Raw genomic sequence first — 21,141 nt, forward strand, 5'->3', positions numbered from 1 at the left:
CATTACACAAGATTCTTAAATACCACCTGTATACATAAACTTACAGTTCTGAATGCCCACTTCCTGTAAAAAAAATAACAATGATTTGGAAGTGGACTATATTAAATTAGGTCAACGTCTAATGATCAAGCCTTTATTGACATCTTATGTTTTTCATGATCACAATCAGAAATACTGTAAGTAGTTTCCAGATGCTGAATCTCCACTTATGTCCTGATACAACTGGCTCAATTTCTTCGCTCCCAAAAAAAAAATCGGTGTAACTGATCGTGAAGTCCAAGCTATTGATTCTTCGGAATACAAGCAGACTTATTTAATTAATACATTACATAGCTGCCCAATTCAAATTTATCTTAACTACCTTCCATTTCTTGTATAGAAATAAAGAAAAATGATGAAATATCAAAGTAGTTCTGACACTTACACTTATCATTCATAAACCGCCGACAGAATTCCTGAAAAGTCCCTCTGTAGCTCATAGTCCGTAAAGAACGATGAAACTGATAATATGACACCACCAAGTCTTTGGGATTCCTGGCCATGCATATAACCTGTAGAAAGAAAGTTTTGGAACTGCGGATGAAAGCTTAAAATAAATCATAAATTGCCATTATACTAGCAGTTTCCCATTTTCAGAAACCTAGACATAAGGATCATTTCTAAAAAGGTGCACTTACATTGAAAGTGAAACTCAAATACAAAATTTTGGACCACATGAACGAGGACAAGCAGGTGGGTCAGACACCTGCAATTAGAATGAAGGGCCAAATCGTCAGCCCATTTTACTGCGAGAGGGAGTATTTCAATGCTGCTGCATAAAGACTTGAAAACATCAACGGCACTAAAATCTCGGCTGCTTGGACTCAACTGAGAGGGAAAAAAATTGGTCACTTAGTATAAAATGACTATTGACCCAAAATATTAAAAGTGAGGGAGAAAAACTTAATATTTTGGGTCAATAACGGTTTGTCAAGTATTCTGCAAAAGTTGTTGATCTGAATGATAAACACAATTTCTTGTTCCAAATAATTTGCCTAATTTGCCAATTATTTCCATCTTTTGTTTTTATTTCAGATTTCCAGCATATGCAGTACTTGCCTTTGTACATACAATAGTGATGCAATCATTAAATATCAGATCGTGCACTGTAAATTAAAAATATAAGTAGCTGACCTTTCAACATTTTTACCAGCTGTTCCATTATCTTGGATCATGACTGATCCATTATTTTGACACTACTCCAATGCACTGCCCCACTCCCTCCCCACCCCCCTTCAATTCCCTTAAAATCTATCAATCGCTGCCTCGAATATGTTCTGGCACGGAGCTTCCAGATCTCTTGGATAAAAGATTCACCACCCTGTGGCTGCAGAAATTCCTTCCCATCTCAATCTTGAATAGCTAACCCTTTAATAGGAGACCATAATACGAGAATCTAGAAATTCTTGGCCAACGGAATCATCATTGCCGAAATCTACCCTCTCACTTCCTTGTACTAATTAGCAACTAGACTGACCAGTCCTGCTAAGGCACTTCATATGAAAACGGCTGCTCTGACTGCAACCTCAAATCCACATTCCCAGCTACCTCTGCCAACTTCTCACACTCTTGCATATCAAGTATGAAACTAGCTTTGCGTCAAAGTATTCAGAGGCGACTACCACTATTCTGACAAGGAGAGTTCAAAACATTCAAAATTCTCAGACAAAACATAGTGCCTCATTTTACATAAATATGCCCCCACTTATTGTTAAACCAATAAGTCTGAGATCCTGCCCCGAGTTGAAACATCCTCTCGACATCCACACATTAAGAACCTCAAAGAATCTACGCTTCAATCAAGTCACCCCCACTCTGTTCCAATGCATCCAGACCCAGTTTGACTCTTAACACAAACAAGAGAAATTCTGCACACCACACACAAAATGCTGGAGGAACTCAGCAGGCCAGGCAGCATCTATGGAAACAAGTACAGTTGATGTTTCAGGCCAAGACCCTACCCTCCAGCATTTTGTGTGTGTTGCACAGATCTCTAGCATCTGCAGATTCTCTCTCATTTATGAAGAGAAAATATGCAAATACTGGAAATCCAAGCAAAACACACAAAACGTTGAGTCCTGCTGAAGGATTTCGGCCCGAAACATCGACTGTACTCTTTCCCATTGATGCTGCCTGGCCTGCTGCATTCCACCAGCATTTTGTGTGTGTGAGTGAGAGGGGTGGGGAGGAGGAGAGAGTGGGGGGGGAGGAGGAGAGAGTGGGGGGGGAGGAGGAGAGAGTGGGGGGGGAGGAGGAGAGAGTGGGGGGGGAGGAGGAGAGAGTGGGGGGGGAGGAGGAGAGAGTGGGGGGGAGGAGGAGAGAGTGGGGGGGAGGAGGAGAGAGTGGGGGGGAGGAGGAGAGAGTGGGGGGGGAGGAGGAGAGAGTGGGGGGGAGGAGGAGAGAGTGGGGGGGAGGAGGAGAGAGTGGGGGGGAGGAGGAGAGAGTGGGGGGGAGGAGGAGAGAGTGGGGGGGAGGAGGAGAGAGTGGGGGGGGAGGAGGAGAGAGTGGGGGGAGGAGGAGAGAGTGGGGGGGAGGAGGAGAGAGTGGGTGGGAGGAGGAGAGAGTGGGTGGGAGGAGGAGAGAGTGGGGGGGAGGAGGAGAGAGTGGGGGGGAGGAGGAGAGAGTGGGGGGGAGGAGGAGAGAGTGGGGGGGAGGAGGAGAGAGTGGGGGGGGAGGAGGAGAGAGTGGGGGGGAGGAGGAGAGAGTGGAGGGGAGGAGGAGAGAGTGGGGGGAGGAGGAGAGAGTGGGGGGAGGAGGAGAGAGTGGGGGGAGGAGGAGAGAGTGGGGGGAGGAGGAGAGAGTGGGGGGAGGAGGAGAGAGTGGGGGGAGGAGGAGAGAGTGGGGGGAGGAGGAGAGAGTGGGGGGAGGAGGAGAGAGTGGGGGGAGGAGGAGAGAGTGGGGGGAGGAGGAGAGAGTGGGGGGAGGAGGAGAGAGTGGGGGGAGGAGGAGAGAGTGGGGGGAGGAGGAGAGAGTGGGGGGAGGAGGAGAGAGTGGGGGGAGGAGGAGAGAGTGGGGGGAGGAGGAGAGAGTGGGGGGAGGAGGAGAGAGTGGGGGGAGGAGGAGAGAGTGGGGGGAGGAGGAGAGAGTGGGGGGGAGGAGGAGAGTGGGGGGAGGAGGAGAGAGTGGGGGGAGGAGGAGAGAGTGGGGGGAGGAGGAGAGAGTGGGGGGAGGAGGAGAGAGTGGGGGGAGGAGGAGAGAGTGGGGGGAGGAGGAGAGAGTGGGGGGAGGAGGAGAGAGTGGGGGGAGGAGGAGAGAGTGGGGGGAGGAGGAGAGAGTGGGGGGAGGAGGAGAGAGTGGGGGGAGGAGGAGAGAGTGGGGGGAGGAGGAGAGAGTGGGGGGAGGAGGAGAGAGTGGGGGGAGGAGGAGAGAGTGGGGGGGAGGAGGAGAGAGTGGGGGGGAGGAGGAAGAGTGGGGGGAGGAGGAGAGAGTGGGGGGAGGAGGAGAGAGTGGGGGGAGGAGGAGAGAGTGGGGGGAGGAGGAGAGAGTGGGGGGAGGAGGAGAGAGTGGGGGAGGAGGAGAGAGTGGGGGGAGGAGGAGAGAGTGGGGGGAGGAGGAGAGAGTGGGGGGAGGAGGAGAGAGTGGGGGGAGGAGGAGAGAGTGGGGGGAGGAGGAGAGAGTGGGGGGAGGAGGAGAGAGTGGGGGGAGGAGGAGAGAGTGGGGGGGAGGAGGAGAGAGTGGGGGGAGGAGGAGAGAGTGGGGGGAGGAGGAGAGAGTGGGGGGAGGAGGGAGAGTGGGGGGAGGAGGAGAGAGTGGGGGGAGGTGGAGAGAGTGGGGGGAGGAGGAGAGAGTGGGGGGAGGAGGAGAGAGTGGGGGGAGGAGGAGAGAGTGGGGGGAGGAGGAGAGAGTGGGGGGAGGAGGAGAGAGTGGGGGGAGGAGGAGAGAGTGGGGGGAGGAGGAGAGAGTGGGGGGGAGGAGGAGAGAGTGGGGGGGAGGAGGAGAGAGTGGGGGGAGGAGGAGAGAGTGGGGGGTGGAGGAGAGAGTGGGGGGGAGGAGGAGAGAGTGGGGGGAGGAGGAGAGAGTGGGGGGGAGGAGGAGAGAGTGGGGGAGGAGGAGAGAGTGGGGGGAGGAGGAGAGAGTGGGGGGAGGAGGAGAGAGTGGGGGGAGGAGGAGAGAGTGGGGGGAGGAGGAGAGAGTGGGGGGAGGAGGAGAGAGTGGGGGGAGGAGGAGAGTGGGGGGGAGGAGGAGAGAGTGGGGGGAGGAGGAGAGTGGGGGGGAGGAGGAGTGGGGGGAGGAGGAGAGAGTGGGGGGAGGAGGAGAGAGTGGGGGGAGGTGGAGAGAGTGGGGGGAGGAGGAGAGTGTGGGGGGAGGAGGAGAGAGTGGGGGGAGGAGGTGAGTGGGGGGGGAGGAGGAGTGGGGGGAGGAGGAGAGAGTGGGGGGAGGAGGAGAGAGTGGGGGGAGGAGGAGAGAGTGGGGGAGGAGGAGAGAGTGGGGGGAGGAGGAGAGAGTGGGGGGAGGAGGAGAGAGTGGGGGGAGGAGGAGAGAGTGGGGGGAGGAGGAGAAGAGAGTGGAGGGTGTGAGTGTGTGTGAGTGTGTGAGTGTGTGAGTGTGAGTGTGTGAGTGTGTGAGTGTGTGAGTGTGTGTGTGTGTGAGTGTGTGAGTGTGTGTAGGAGTGCGTGTGTTTGAAAGTAGGAGGAAGAGTGAGAAATGTTGACTGCATCTCAGTAAACAAAGTAGAGCTTGCTGGCAGCTCAGAGTCCAATAGATAATATCTTTCAACTGCAGCTGAACGGCAGGGGCTAATTAAGGGCTCCCTTATCCATGTCCATAATATTCTGTAGTACTCTGGAGAGCCAAAAAATTTTAAAGAGAAGTTCAGAAATAATTTCTAAATAAAAACTCCTATGTGAAAAGCTGATTTTAAAGAACTTAATCTACATAGTAACATAACTTTTGAGAAAACCTGTCAATGTTAACTGATTCCAAAGAGCATAATCAATAAAAAGTACATGACTCATAATATTTTACCTTTGACTGTCCATTGTGTAAATCTGTAGGTAGGAAACGGTATGGCAGGTGACTCTTAATGAGGCGAGGGGATGTCAGTTCCTAAAGATGAAAACATAATTAGCTTGCAGAAACCTTACTTTGTAAAGAACTATTATTGTTCTGTTTCTTCATCCAAGGTAGATCTGGCAGAATGAACACAAGGAACCGTCTATAAATAACTTATTTCACATGCTTAGCCTTGCTACTCTTACTTGTAGAATATCACAAATAAGGGAAATTTATGCATGAAAGACATCAATGAAAAGGTAAAAAATGATGCAGAGTGGATAACCAAAGGCTCTTTGAAATAGCCCAAGATACCATTCAATTTTGCAAAACCAACTGATCATCACCTGATGGTCAACCTCAGTTGAAAGATCAGCAACCTTCCATATTAAAAGTCCGCTTGGGAGAAGCACTGGCAATAGCAAAGACACAAAGTGTATTGAAGGCAGGGGCCTTCAACATACATCACCACTTTCTGAGTTGGCAAGGGACTGACAGATACCGCTGTAGTAACATGACTACAATGGGTAGAAAAGAACTGCTTGACCGCTTTCATGCCAGTCAATACAAGATGCTCTTGTCCACAAGCGGACTGGTAGCAGACAGTGTTGCAAAACCTTCAAGTAAATAGTTATGATTTTATACCAAACACATGGTAGTTGTATTATGCAATGGAGCTGATTTAGGCTACATCCACACTAGAGCGGATAAATACGTAACTGAAGCTTTTTCTCCTCGTTTTGACCCTCCGTCCACACTGAAATGATGATTTCTTCCCCCAAAAACAGAGCTTTTCTAAAACGCTCTCTAGAGTGTGTAAATCTGAAAACGCTGACTGGGTGGTGTAGTGTATACGGGGTAACGGAAGCTTTTTAAAAATGCTGTCATAACATGCCGGAACAGATGGTGGCAGCAGCGCGGCATATCATTGTCCTCTTGAACGCAACCTCCAACACCACAACAACAATGGCGGACGGCGTCAGGAGACTGCCCCTGAGCAGAATGTTACTGCAGCTTTGCAGTGTGAACAGAGAATTTCAACCCCCCACAACCTAACAATTTCAGAACAGACAGCAACAAGACTGAAGCCAGAAGAGTTAGAAATATACTCACCAAATACTTTGACCCATAACTTACTGAATAAATAAGTATACTCACTTTGCCTTGTTTTCTGTCCTTGCTTGTATGAAGGTGGTTTACCTATTTATGCAAGTACTTCTCTGACTATAGATGTGTAACAGCCTAATGTAACATTGTATGGAAATACAACACTGATGCAGACATGTTTTATACATTTAACAAGGTGCTTTATTAATGTATTGCTTGTGCAAACATTCAACAGATGCAACTGTAACTATTTCCAAAATGCCATTTTTAAGTAGTAACTTGTGTTTGGCTTAGACGTGAAAATGTTAAGGCCAAAAAAGGAAAATTGTAAGTTTCACTTTTACTCAGGTAAAAATAAAATCACTTTTGCCCAGTAACTTGTTTTATTGCACATGTTAAAAACAGCAAAATAATACACAAAGACATGGCAAAAGTAAAGGCAAACAAGTGAGATAACAGAAAATTTCACTTTTGCCCAGTAACTAGCCTTAGTGCATTTAGTTGCAGCTGTCGTCCCTTTCATTGGTGAAGTGACAATGGCTGTAGGAAATGTTTCCAGGGTGACCCCTCTGTGGGAGTGGGAAAGATGTTGGTGGGGCCACCTGGGGGTCTGTGTGTCCGTCTGTGGCTATTGTAGTGGCTGTGAGGCTGGTATTGTGGTAGTGAAAAGTATTGGGGGGGGGGCACCCATTCCTCATCATTGCAAATCCCTCTGCAATAGAGTTAGTCAGTTTTTCAATGTTCATCGTCAGCCGGGTCATACTGTCCGTGAACTCCCTGTCGGATGCCTCCATACGCTCCAGTATTTGTTCTTTTTTTAAGTTTTAAGTCCTGCAGCACGAGAACCAACAGCTGTTCGTCGACTGGCAATTTCCTTTTAAGTTTTTCTAATCTGTAACTGGACACATGCGCACCAAGTCTTTCACAGTGAGATTCCACACCCAAACACGTTGCTTGTTTTCTGTAGATGTATCCTGCGCATGCCCAGTAAGTGGAGATTCGCCCAAATACCTGTTTTAATATGGACGGAGGTAGTTTCAAAAAACACCTGGTGTGGACGCCTATTGTTTTTACGTGAAACTGGCGTTTTCAAAATTATCCGGTCTAGTGTGGACGTAGCCTTAGATTTGGCAGATCATACTGCTCAAAAATCAGCTGCAGAAATGTACCTCACCACAATCTGTAATCTCACAGCCCAGCACTTTCTTGCTTCAATGGCTCACATCTACTGAGGAGCTGACTCTGGTTTGGAGAGGATTTTAGAAGAGCGTGCCGCTGTATAGCCAGTCTATATGCCAACCCAGTGAAGCTGCCACACAAAACTACAGAAATCCTAAACAACCAAAGCAGCAGGTTATCCACAGAACTAATCAAACCCAGAGCAGAGCAAAGCATCAGAACAACACCATTTCCGGACACATGCAGTGATGGATTTAGCAGCTAATGAAAGGAAAACACTCCAAGAATATACTTGTTCTTGCTGACAGTGCAGCACCAAATGTGAAACCCAAAGGCATCTTTAGCTTGAAGTATCATCTGGAGGATCCATTTCAAAATCCAAATCTAATGTCCGGATAACTTATCGTTAAAAAACTAAACATGCTTTCTTACTACTGACATTGTGTTTACCCGCCAAGAAACTTGTGTTCAGCCAATGTAAATCACTTTGTGAGATCAAATGACACAGTTCAGTAGATAAGGGAAGGTTAACGGCCATGAAATCATCCTAATCGTAGTGTGTAAGTATAATATAGTATAATACTGGCACTTGACCAGTATTCCAACTGAGAAACAACACACAAAAACTGCCCATGTACGCCATGTCCAAAAAAAAGGAAAGATCCAATTCTAACGATCACTGTTCAGGTTAGACACAAGCAAAACAATAAGTCAACAAACGTCTTATCAAGTGGTATTTATCAATAACCAGCACGTTGATCCTCACTTTGGGTTCCTCCAGGGTTACACAACTTGGATTTCTTTATACTGTTGGTACAAACAGGTGAGGTAAGAATGACTGCCTTTAACATGAAGGTATCATATGATATAATTGAGATATCTCCCTCCAAATTTTATTAAAATTAATGGCAAGTCTCCACTGGCAGAAACCAAAAATAATACATAGTAAGACATTTGTGGTTGGAGGTCAGTATTAGCCCCAGAATTTCACTGCAGGACAAGTTCAAGTGAATTACACTTACCTTAATTATATCGAGACCAGGCTGAGGATATTCTAGGACTGGTAACTGTTCATCAATGTTCATTATTCCAATCTCATCTGGATCTGCATCCTGGTTCACCAAATATACCAGTTCCTGGAGAAGGCTGGTCCCTGACAACAATACATACCAAATTAGCATAATATTTCTTAGATGATCTCATTTCTAGTTATTCTGATATTAGCCTTCTTCAAATATCCCATTAATGTCCCTCTAGAACTTTCATCAAATGAGAGTTCCATTCCAAGGTCTTCACTAACATTACTGCACTAACATTCACTAATTCTATCCAGTGTTTTGTTTTGATTTAGTTATTCTGTATGGATAGGGAAACAGAGAAACTGCAAACACAAACAGAAAAACAAAAAAATTCAGATGTTTACTCAAAGCCTTTCACATCAGAATCAGCTTTATTATCACAAACATAATGATTGTTTTTTGTTACAGCTTGACATAAAAATATTCTTAAGTTACATAAGAAATAAATAGTGCAAAACACAAATAGTGTTCATGCATTCATTAACCATCAGGAAATCTGCCCTAAGTACCTCCTCCCCCAATAGAAGCAACGAGAAGATGGCACATCCCAGATGGTGATCGATCCCACCTTCCTGAGATACTGCCTCTTGATGACATCTACAATGGGGGGGCAGTTACAGAACTGGCTGAATCTACAACCCTCTGCAGCCTTTTGTGATCCTATGCATTAGCGACTCCAAATCAGGTTGCGATATAACCAGTCAAAATGCTCTCCATCATTCTTCTGTAGAAATTTGCAAGTCTTTAGGAACATACCAATTCTCTTCAAAATCTTCATGAAGTAGAACCGCTGGTGTGCTTTCTTTGTGATTACATCGATGTGTGGACTTAAGACAAATCCTGAGATGTTGACACCAGGAACTTGAAACTGCTCACCCTCTCCACCACTGACCTCTCAATGAGGACTGGTGTCCACAAACAATTCTTTGTCTTACTGATATTGAGTGCGAGGTAGATGATGCAACACACTCAACCACCCAATCTATCTTACTCCTTAATCCCTCTTCATCACCATTAAGATTCTGCCAACAAGTGGTGTTATCAGCCAACTTACAGACAGCATTTGAGCTGTGTCTGGCCACACAGTCATGAGTTCAAAGTTCAAAGTAAATTTATTATCAAAGTAGATGAGGATTTCGCTGCGATAGATGTATGGAAAAGCAACGTGGCAAACTATAATATCATATCAGCGACTATCAGTCTCCCCCTTCTCTGTGAAAATGGGTGATATCTCTCTGTGCCTGTGGCATGTCAAACTGTTGGGTAAACAATAGCTTTTGTTGACTACAGATCAGGTGCTTTACTTTTGTTTGGTGGATGGTGGACGCTGATGCTTTTTGCAGAAATGGGCAGCAGGGGGAGGGAGAAGGTTGCTGCTGCTTGCGTAGGGGAAGGGGCAAAAGGAATCTTCGGGGTTCTAATGTTTTTCTGGTGTTCATTCTTTTGGGGTTCTGTTTTTCATGGACGTCTGAGAAGAGAAGTTCTTCGGGTTTTATACTGTATACATTCGCTGATAATAAACGGAACCACTTGAACGATATGTCGCCATGTTCAAAGGTTCAATTTAATGTCAGAGAAATGTACGCAATACACATCCTGAAATGCTCTTTCTTCGCAGAACATCCATGAAAACAGAGAAGTACCCCAAAGAACGAGCGGCAATTAAACATGAGAACCCCAAAGTCCCCCCCAGCTCACCACTCCCACTCGCAAGTGATACAGTAGCACCAAATTATCAACAAGAACTATAACTGATAAAGATCCCATTTGTAATTACAGGTAAAAGAAACTTCAAAAGGATGTAAATTCAGTACGACTCAAAGACTCCAGCCATCTTGGAATAGGTGGTTGTCGTGGGGAGCTGGAAAATCAATGGAAATCTTAAGAAATAAAAAGGGTACTGCATTGATAGAATTTACTACTTCAGTTCCCCCACCACCTCCAACTCTTCTAAAGAGTCAGAGACTTGGATTTTAATAACATCAGGAAGCTGCACAAATGTCTCATTTTCCAAACCACCATTGACACCTATTATACTTTAACGGCAAAGTGATAAATTGGCCAACTCTCAGAACGAATAAAAGCATGATTCAATGGTTATCCAACCCTCCAACAGAAAAATGAAAACTGATGGTGGAAGGGGTACATAACTCCAGTATTAGCACAATGATAGATTTCACAATAAAAGAATTGAAGTTCCGTTTAGAGTAATGTATTTTTTCATTATACTAAGAGAACATTTTGCACCGTGAAATTTAGACACCTCGACTTGAAGCACTACATTAGGATTTTCAAGAATTTATTTGGTAATATTAACCCATGCAAGCCAACATAAAGAGGGAAAAACAGTACGGAAGATTACAAAGAGGGTCACCTGGGCTCTGCTGATGTTTGACACAGACACCAATGGTTTCAGTCCCTACTGGTATCTGCTTTATGAATCAGTTCACTGCCTAAATGTCATTAATAAAAGATACAAGCTTGTCACAAAAATAACCAGATAATTACATCAAAGCAGATAGTTGCTATTGCCCGAACATAAATTCATGCTGATAGGACCACACATTCTCAACAAACAACCTCAACTTGAGTTATAGAAGAGGACATAAGATCACAATACAAAGGAGCAAAAGTAGGCCATTTGGCCCATTGAGTCTGCTCCGCCACTCCACCTTGAGCTAATCTATTCTCCCATCTAGTTCCAATGTCTGGCTTTTTCCCAATATCCCTTGATACCCTGACTAATTAGATACCTATCAATCTCCTCCTTAAACACTCTCAATGATCGGGCCTCCATAGCTGTATGTGGCAATGAATTCCATAATTCCACGACCCTCTGGCTAAAAAAATTTCTCATCTCTGTTTTAAATGGGTACCCTCTAATTCTAAGACTGTGGCCTCTTGTCCTGGACTCACCCAACAAGGGAAACAGCCTTTCCACATCTACTCCGTCCAACCCTTTCAACATTCAAAATATAGATTGAAAATAAAAAAATGCGGACTTTGGAAATCTGATATACAAACAGAAAAAGAGGATCAGACAGGATCTGTGGAAACAGAAACAAACCCTTCACTGGAACTGAGGATATGAATGCAAGATTGAGAGGCATAGTCCAGTTTAGAAACTGCAGTGCATTTTGTAAATGGTCTATATGCCTATGGTTGCAGACGAATATTTATGCCGGTGGATGGGCTATCAACCAGTCTACTTTGTGCTGGATGATGTTGAACTTCTTCAATGTTGCAGAACATTTGCATTCCCTCACATTTCTAATGTGTTTATTGTAGTTAACAGAAGGAATCTGGGGTGTTATGTAGTGAGACACTTGTCCCTAAAATAAAGTTTTACAGAAAATTCAAAATGGCGAAGTGTTTTTTTCCCTCAATACTCACTTCTATTATACAGCTTCAACAGTACTCAGATCAGTGTTAAAGATTAACCTCTTCCTACTCAATATGATGAACTTATGAATGACAATGCCAAGAAACAGCCTCAGGTTTGAAATTGGGAAAGCCAATAGAAACCACGTTACTAACAAATTCTCTTGCCTAAGTAAATCATTAGGCATTAGACATCTTCAAGCTATTGTGCATAATTAGATCTGTATTGTATATTATAATGAATACTTCTCAATTATAGATCTTAAATACAGAAACACTGACTTCCTGGATCAATGATAAAATTCCTGCCCTTCCCACAGTAGTATCCTTAGGCTTGTTCTAATTTACCTCATTGAAAGCCATCTTATGTCACACTCTTGACTCCTCTGATATATGTATTCTTCTCTTCTGCCTATCCATTCACACACCACTTCTCTGTTACTCGAGCTTGTCTAATTTCTTCCAATCCCATCTTTTGACTCAATTGCTAATTATTTCCAATGATCCTTCCTTTTTTCCCCTCATAATCTAAGTCTAAAGGCAAGTTTCCAAAACAAACCCTGAGTTGTTCACAAGCTCCACTCCAATTACAACAAACAAATACAGAAGTTATCATTTTCACCAAATTACAAAATAGATCTGCCAATTTCAATTTTTGTCATTTTCTGGCTCATTGATCTGTTTAATTGTTCAATTTCTCTTCCTATCCAAATAAGTAGTATATTAGCTCATGCCAACCTCCCTGCCACAAGATGATAAACCTCAAATCACAATAATTTCTTCTTTTGCTCATCAAATATCAATGAATCATATTTATTTTGGAAATCTCTTGCATGATGCCATTTTTCAAAAGGTGATTGAGCACTATGAGTCTTAATATGCACACACTTAACAAAGCAGACCAGATATTTGCTCTTTAACTGAGCTAACAGTGAAATAACCTGAACCTTATCACTTCCAAAAACATTACAAATCCGAACATTGGCACTCCAGATTTAACTTATTAATACTATATAAAGAAAACTGATGTGATGTATAATGTATACTATGTATTATGTTATCATTTAGGGTAAGCCACAATTGATTTAAAAACCACAAAATTTAATCCTTGATTATATACCTCTGGAGATCCAATAACTCACTGTTCACCAATGTACATTCATCTCATTACCACTCTATAGAGGATTATTTTAAATACAGGCATTCCCTGGGTTATATATTGGTTCCATTTCTGAGAACTATCTATAAGCTCAATTCTCTGTAAGCCAGAAACATCTATTTTCTAGAGCTACATTCAATGGAAACAGTGAAGATGGGCAGGGTTTTCATCTCCTTGGTAAGTCTGAGATAGGGGAATGAAAATGAACCATACAGTCGGCCCTCCTTATCCATGGATTCCACATGCGTGGATTCAACCAACCGCGGATCGGGAAAACCCAGAAGTTCTCTCTCCAGCACTCGTTGTTTGAGCATGTATAGACTACTTTTTCTTGTCATTATTCCCTAAACAATACAGTATAAAAACTATTTACATAGCATTTACATTGTATGAGATATTATAAGTAATCTAGAAATGATTTAGAAATACAGGCAGTCCCCGGATTATGAATGAGTACCGTTCCTGTGTCCATCTTTAAGTCGGATTTGAAGTTGGAACAGGTACATCCGGTATTATTTAGCGTCAGTCAAATGCTTGTCTTTGTATATAGTATATATTTTACCTTTCTATGCATATAAAACACTTAAGAAATGTATGTATTTCAATAATTAAACCATTGTGTTGCTTAGTAATAATTGTAGCTTTCATCGAGGCAGGGCCCTTCACGTGCTCCATTAAAATTGTTCCGATCGTTGACCAACTGTAGCCTAACACTTTTCCAATGACCGATAGCGTTTCACCTCTTTCCGATCATTTTATTACTTCCACTTTATTTTTAATCGTGATTATTTTCGTAAATAGAAACAGTGCAGATTCAGAGCTGCACCGGGTCCTAAAGTCCACCGCACTGAAACAGGTTAAATAAGGTCTGAGGTTCTGCTGGGTCCTAAAGACTGCTGCACTTAGACAGGTTAAATAAGGAACTTGAGCATCCGCATTTTTTGGTATCCATGGGGGGGGGGGGTCCCGGAACCAATCGCCCGTAGATAAGGAGGGCCGACTGTACTCACAATGTTTCCCCAGTGACCTCTGCTGTAGTACACTGGTGAAAGGACAAATCCTGTTCAGCTCTAACATCACTTCTTGTCACAGCTGATAGAAAAGTTGATCAAGTTTCTTGCCAATATTCACTGTCTAATACTGAACAGCCAGAAATGCCTTTGGGACACTGCAACAGCTGAAGTCTTTGCACTAAAGAAAGAACAAAACTAGCTGCAGGGTGGTGGGACATGTTAGAGGTGGCAAGTATTATCCTGAGAAACCGTGTTATATCTGATCTAAAAAATCTTATGTGCCTGGCCTTAATTATTATTCCATGTTAAGAGCGAGGACTAATATACACCCCCCCACCACAATCTACACAGATAATGTAATTGGCATAATCTATTACCCCTGTGTCTATGCATTCCATAAATGTGCCCTTGAACTGAACTGATATTGTGAGCACAAGACATTTTCCCAAACAGCGCTTTCAGCAGAAAATGGAATTTTGAACAGGTCTATTAAATCATGTATAAAATCAGGAGGATTGTTTTACTGCAGTAGTTCAATTAGACTAAAGCATTAACTCACATCACAGAACCAACCAATACTGTTTTTATAAACAGGGTGAAAAGGAACAATTCAATAGTAAAAATATATTCACGAGTAATAAGCAGAAATGTATTCAATATTTTTAAATTAATTTGGTATGGAATAAATATGTAGTACAATATGGAAAGTATTCTTCCCCTCGTTCTGCAAATAGTACACAAGATATAGTTCTTCCAGCAGCATTTTTACAACCAGTACACCAGTGGAAGATGATTCTGAACCATCAGCCTTGTTTTTGCAAGAATCCTGAAGCAGTGTTCATTCTAACAAAAAAAAATAAACCATTCTCCTTGACAAATTACAATGCATGTGACAATGAAAGAAACACTGTTATTGTGCCAACCTATACGAAAATTCCATACTAATGCAAGGACAAGATGCATGAGAAACTTTGACAAAGAAGAACGAAACATCGTCATTAATAACAATGATATCCATTTTCTATGTTAGTGACTTGCAACTGTTTAGGTATGGCTAAACCTCTGTTAATTTGAGACTGAGCAAGATTTGATTTTCAGTAATTTAGCCTGCAAACTAAATAAATCTCAGGGTAGTATATGGTGACCTATTTGCATTTCAATAATAAATTTACTTTGAAACTTTGAAACAGCATTGCATTTTCAGAGTTTGAACTTTGAAGCGCAATGCAAGCTATTACACTCTTATCCACAGAATGGGCCAAAAAGTTCACATTTGCCAAAGGAAACAAGTTAAAAAAAAAACAGTGGAGGCATGCATGTTTCACATGCTAAACAACAAACCATGCAGTATTTCCAATCAAGCAAATTAAAACAAAGAACTAATTTTTATCTCCAAAATAATTTGTATCAATAAAATTGAGTAGATTGTATACAAAAAACTCAAAAGACATAAATGTATGTAATTTGTTAATTAGAATTCAGATATTTGTCACACATCCCAGAAATGTTCATCACCACATTACCTTCTACAAAGCCACAATCTAGATAATGTTGTGGTAGACATTTGTGGAATCTGGGACAGGAACACTGATGAACTTTCCAGGGCAATGAACTAAAAGTCCCAAGTATTTCTGCACTTTCATTTGTTCTTCCAGTTTAATGCTGTTGCCTTTATTCAGACCCAAGCATTGCTATACAATCAAAATATGGACACCCTGTCCATACGATGGTAATTCAGACCAACAGGCTGTGCTCCCTCTTGCTGCAAACAAACAGTAGCTAAAACAGGAAGATCCACTATAGAACATCATACTGTGTTGGTCTGAGGGAACAGATCAGCTCCTACATGACTGCTTTAAGTTTGTTGAAAGACTCAGCTGCCAGCCTAGATGAGTATGTCACTACCAACATGGACTTTATCAGCAAGAGTGTTAAGGACCGTGTACCAAAGGGAATAGTCTGGGTATTCCCAAATCGGAAACCATGGATGAACCAGGAGGTCCACTCCCTACTGAAGTCCTGGACTGCAGCATTCAAGTGACCCTGACATTCTTAAGAAATCAAGATATGACCTCCATAAAGCTATAATGGATGCCAAGAGACAAAGGCAGTCTAAAATCGAGTCCCAGAGCAAAAATCAGTTCTGGCAGGGCTTACATGCTATAACTGACTACAAAACAAAGCCAGGCCGCATCCTCGACAACAGCACAACCTTTCCTGATGGGATTAATGCATTTTGTACACATTTTGAACAGAAGGGATTGGTATGTCACCACTCCCCCGACAGCCTCTAACACACCTGAATCCATTGTCACCATTGCAAATGTAAGATAGTCTTCCAGAGAGTGAACCCACAAATAGCATCTGGCATTGCATGGCATCCTTAGATCAGCTGGCAGAAGTATTCAAGATATTTTAAATCTGTCAAACTAAGGTTCCCACCTGCTTTCAGAAGACCACTGTCATTTCAGTACCTAACAAAAACAAAGTAAAGTGTGTTCACAACTACTGCCCAGTGGCTCTCACATTCTCATCATGAAGGGCCTCAAGAGTCTGGTCATAACACAAGTTAATTCCTGCCCGCCAGACGATCTCGACCCACTGCAAATCCATCTACTACTCAAACAGGTCTACCGAAGAGGCCCCTTCCCTGGTCCTACACTCATCTTTGGAGCATCTGGACAGTAATACACCCATGTTAGACTACTGATTATTGACTATAGTTCCTTCAATAAGTAACCTCAAGCAAACTCATCTCGAAACTCCTAATCATGGGCCTCAACACCTCTATTAGCAACTGAATCCTTGACTAATGGGCTGCAATCATTAAGAATAGGCAGCAACTCCTCCACAATGATTATCCTCAACACTGGTGTTTCACAAGGTTGTGCCCCCAGCCCGCCAGTCCACTCCCTGTACACCGTAACTACATAGCTAGATTCTTCTCTAACTCCATCTACAAATTTGCAGCTGATACCACTGTAGGGGCCAAGTCGCAACGAACGATGAGTACGAAGAGAAATAGAGAGCTTAGTACTAAAATGGTGACCATGGACTCTGTCTAAACTTCTTACCTCTTCAGTAAAACGGCCAGCATTTTCAAAGACCCCACTCACCCTGGACATTCTTTCTTCTTCCCAGACAGAAGACACACAAGCCTGAAAACACATACCACCAATCTCAAGGAAGTCTCTAACCCATTGTTATAAGACTACTGAATGATTCCCTACTATGATAAAGTGGACTCTTAACCTCACAATCCTCCTCATTATGACCCTGTATCTTATTGTCTACCTGCACCACACATTCTCTGTAGCTGTTGCACTTTATTCTGCATGCTGTTACTGTTTACCCTTGTGATATCTCAAAGCACTGTGTAATGAATTGATCTGTACAAAGAGTATGCAAGACAAGCTTTTCACTTACCTTTGTACATGTGACAATAATAAACTAATACAAATTCTAATACTGCTTTATATTCCATCCTAAATGAAAACTAGGTTCAGCTTTTTAATGTGAATTATATTACCTTACAAATGGCTTCTTGACCTCTTGATCCACAGAACACAATCCAGAAGGATAAGCATCAATACCTCCACCTTGATTATCCACAACACTGGTGCCCCACAGGACTGTTCTCAGGCCCTTACGCCACTCCTTATATACTCACAACGGTGTGGCCAGATTCAGCTCTGGCTCTATCGCTCCACCTATGATTGCAGATAAGACCCTCATTGTAGGCCCCACCTCGAACAACAAGACCAAGTATGAGAAGGAGATCAAGAGCCCAGTGGATGGTGTCAAGGAAACAACCTTTCCTTCAATGCCAGCAATACAAAAAGCTGGACATTGGCTTCAGGAAGCAGAGTAGGGTACATGCCACTGCCAACATCAATGGCACTGCGGTGGAAATGATTGAAAGCTTCATGTTCCCGGGTGTAAATATCAGCTGTAGCTTGACCAGTCCTACCCCATAGATGCAATGACCAAAAAAAAACACACAAGTACCTCTTCTTCTTCTGAAAGCTACGTAAATTTGGCTACTCATTATTGGCCCTCAACAAATTTTATAGCCATACCATAGAAAATATCCAACATAGAAAGCAAATGCTCTGCCCAAGACAGGATGGAATTATAGAGTTGCGTGCATAGCTCAGTCCATTGTGAAAATCAGCCCGTCCTCTAGTCTGCATTTCTGCTGCCTCGGGAAAGTAGGCAAAATAATTAAAGACCTCTTCCATGCTGGTCATATTTTCTTCCATACCTTCCTTTGGGCAGAAGATACAAAGCTTGAAAATGTGCACCACAAGGCTCAAGGACAGCTTCTATCTTGCTGCTTTAAGACTCCTGAATGGACCTCTTGTATGATGAAGATGAACCCTTGGATCTCTCAATGTGCCTTGTCATACTCCCTTGTACCTTGTGTGTCTACCTGCACTGCACTTTCTAGTAACAGTAACCATAATACCATATTCTGTATTCTGTTATTGTCTTTCCCTTTGTACTAGCTCAATGTATTGCTGTTTTGGAATTTTCTGTATGGACGGCATGCAAAACAAAGCTTTCATTGCATCTTGTACAGGTGATTTTAATAAAATTTTACTTAAAAACATTATCACAGGAGAATCTGCATTTGCTGGAAATCTTAAGGAACACAAACAAAATGCTGGAGGAACGCAGCAGGTCAGGTAGCATCTATGGAGAGGAATAAACAACCAGCTCTGAAGAAGGATCTCAGCCTGAAACATCAACTGTTTATTCCCCTCATAAATGCTCCCTGACCTGCTGAGTGCCTTCAGCATTTTGTATGTGCTACATAAAAGCAATAACGTGACATACAAGTTCACTTCATATACAAGTATTCTTCTAGGTAGATCTATCATGGACTGCATCTTATGGACCGTATCAGGCAAAGAACACAAAAGAACATGAATAAATGGATTTTGTCTTGAGATGCATATTTAGCTGTTGTGCATAAGTAACCTGCTTCATTTTAAACACATCCCCATTTCTCTCCAAATGATGCAAGGACTCCAAATCAATTAATTTTGCTTATTTTTAATTATTATAAAATGTCACTTTCAACAGGTAAAAAACATGCAAAGATCTATATATTTATATCTGGTAGTTCTTTATGCAATAGGCAAATAAAAAGTGAGTTTTCAAAAACTAACTGATAAGCATTTATTAATCTCTGTGGCGACCATAATACTTTATTCCAGGATCTTTTAATTTGAACGTGCATTTCTCTCCAATCAGTGTAACATCCATGACCGACAAATTTTGTGGACTATAATCTAGCACAAACATTTCTCACCATAAATGTAATTCTTAAATACTTTGTTAATATAGAAGCTGAGATGTTTAAAGGAAAATGTAATTAAATTTATTCTTATGTTCAATAGCTTGGCCCATAAACTTATTTGCTTTGCTATTTATCAAAACATTCCAATTTTTTTACACTCAAATACAGAGAACAGGGGATCTGCAGATGGAGTTTTTGTGTCTGCTACTTAGCAATGCATTCATATTCCATTCACATGCACTAATTTCATCCATTTACTTTTACAACTTATAATAGAATTATTGAAAATAGTGCAGGCAAATTTCAATCCTTTGAAGTAAAACAAATCTAAAAAGCAAAATTGTTAAAGCCTGTTCGTAATTCTGTTGTTCTGAATTAAATTAAGATGAATGAAACTCCATGTTAAAACATTAACACTGGACATTCAAATCAACTCCTCCTACATCTAATCTCCTCAGCAATTTTCTCTCACCCCTGAAAGTGTTTATCAGTTTATTTATTCATCAACAGAAGTTCCAATATTAAATCCTAATTTTATACTTTTTACAGATGAACATCCTTTCTGGCCATAGCTGCCTTAATTAACAATCTCAGCTATATTGCCTTCTATGAGAAAAAAAAGTCCCTTTACTCACACAGGAGATTAAAGTGTTATAAGAATCAAATATGATAATGGATGCTACTCTAAAACCTGGGATGTACAATATTCGGAGTTTAAAACATTTCTAATAGCCTAACAGATACAACATACCTACTGTACATGTCAAGGCTATCCCAATTAATAAGTCAGTCATTATGATGAATTGATAATCTAAGATCAAACTATTTTATAAGGTAGACTATGTTAATATTATCCTAACTTTTAAGTTACAATGATTTCAACAAAATGATCTGATGACTTGTGACAGATCTAAAGAAGGATATTATGTAAGTCAAGATTAGAATCTATAAAGTTATACAATTTCCTCTCTCTTATTAAATGGTTTCTTGCTAAGGAACTTTTGCTGATAATGGTACATCATGTGACAAAGTATAGTCTAGACTTCATATCCAAGAGTGGTAAAAAAAATGTATCAAATTGAGGCAATTTGATCGTGGAGAAAGGTCCACAAGGTTAAAATCCAACAAGGAAGCTCTATTGGTCAAACTTACTAGAGAATGTCAAAAGAGTGGCATTTACACTGCTGTTACAGTTGCATTTCAAAAACAACTGTGGCTTAGCTCATTTTGTCCCAATGAGAAGGGTACCAGCAGTTCACAAAAAAGATCACTGCCATTTGTGCTTGAATGTATGTCAAGGATCAGAGATGAGAATTTTCATCACCAATCTCAGAATGTTGGCTGCTGCCTCTTTTCTAGCCCCAACTTTCATGTGCTGCCTTGAACCAGGTCTTGTGCCAGTCAGCAAATTTTCCCCGTAGACTACTGGAAAGCAGGCCTGAAATGGAAGTGAATTTCCTCTGCACCTAGCCCGCATTATATAAAGGCCAAGAATATTTTATGCTGACAGTCCGTGCCAAACCTAGGAAATACTCTTCGGATGCACATTAAAATCCCTCTTGGAGGTGAGGGCAAAAAAATGAAATCCACGTGTAATTGACCAAATATAAGCAACCCAAAGAAAGTCACAATGTCAGCGTGATAGGAAAGGAGGCGCGATGTCAGCTCAGCACAGTCGTAACGGTCTGAACTGCAAACACAGGAACAGCTAACAGCTCTACATCATCTCAATAAATCTCTGACCAGTAATATGTCAGCTTGTGCTCTGTGCTTTGCACTGCGTCATTCTCTCAGCTTCCCTTGCTGATGCCATTCAGCTGGCCATTTTGTTTTGCTAATAAAACTGAGAAAATGCCATGTCAGAATTATTACTGTTTTCTGCCTTAC

The 21,141-nt window shown here is 42.1% G+C and overlaps 1 protein-coding gene across 1 annotated transcript in view; it reads right to left on the reverse strand.

The window, feature by feature from the left end:
- The window catches only part of sult4a1 (sulfotransferase family 4A, member 1), a 35,824-nt gene that overhangs the window by 8,761 nt on the left and 5,922 nt on the right, over positions 1-21,141 (reverse strand). Inside the window, exons 2-4 of the mRNA XM_059976565.1 lie at positions 8,340-8,470; positions 5,005-5,085; positions 425-551 (exon numbers count right to left, since the gene is read on the reverse strand). Coding sequence (XP_059832548.1) covers positions 425-551; positions 5,005-5,085; positions 8,340-8,470 — 339 coding nt within the window. The remainder of the gene's footprint in view (positions 1-424; positions 552-5,004; positions 5,086-8,339; positions 8,471-21,141) is intronic.

The sequence above is a fragment of the Hypanus sabinus genome, chromosome 8 (assembly GCF_030144855.1).
Source record: "Hypanus sabinus isolate sHypSab1 chromosome 8, sHypSab1.hap1, whole genome shotgun sequence".
Taxonomy (NCBI): domain Eukaryota; kingdom Metazoa; phylum Chordata; class Chondrichthyes; order Myliobatiformes; family Dasyatidae; genus Hypanus; species Hypanus sabinus.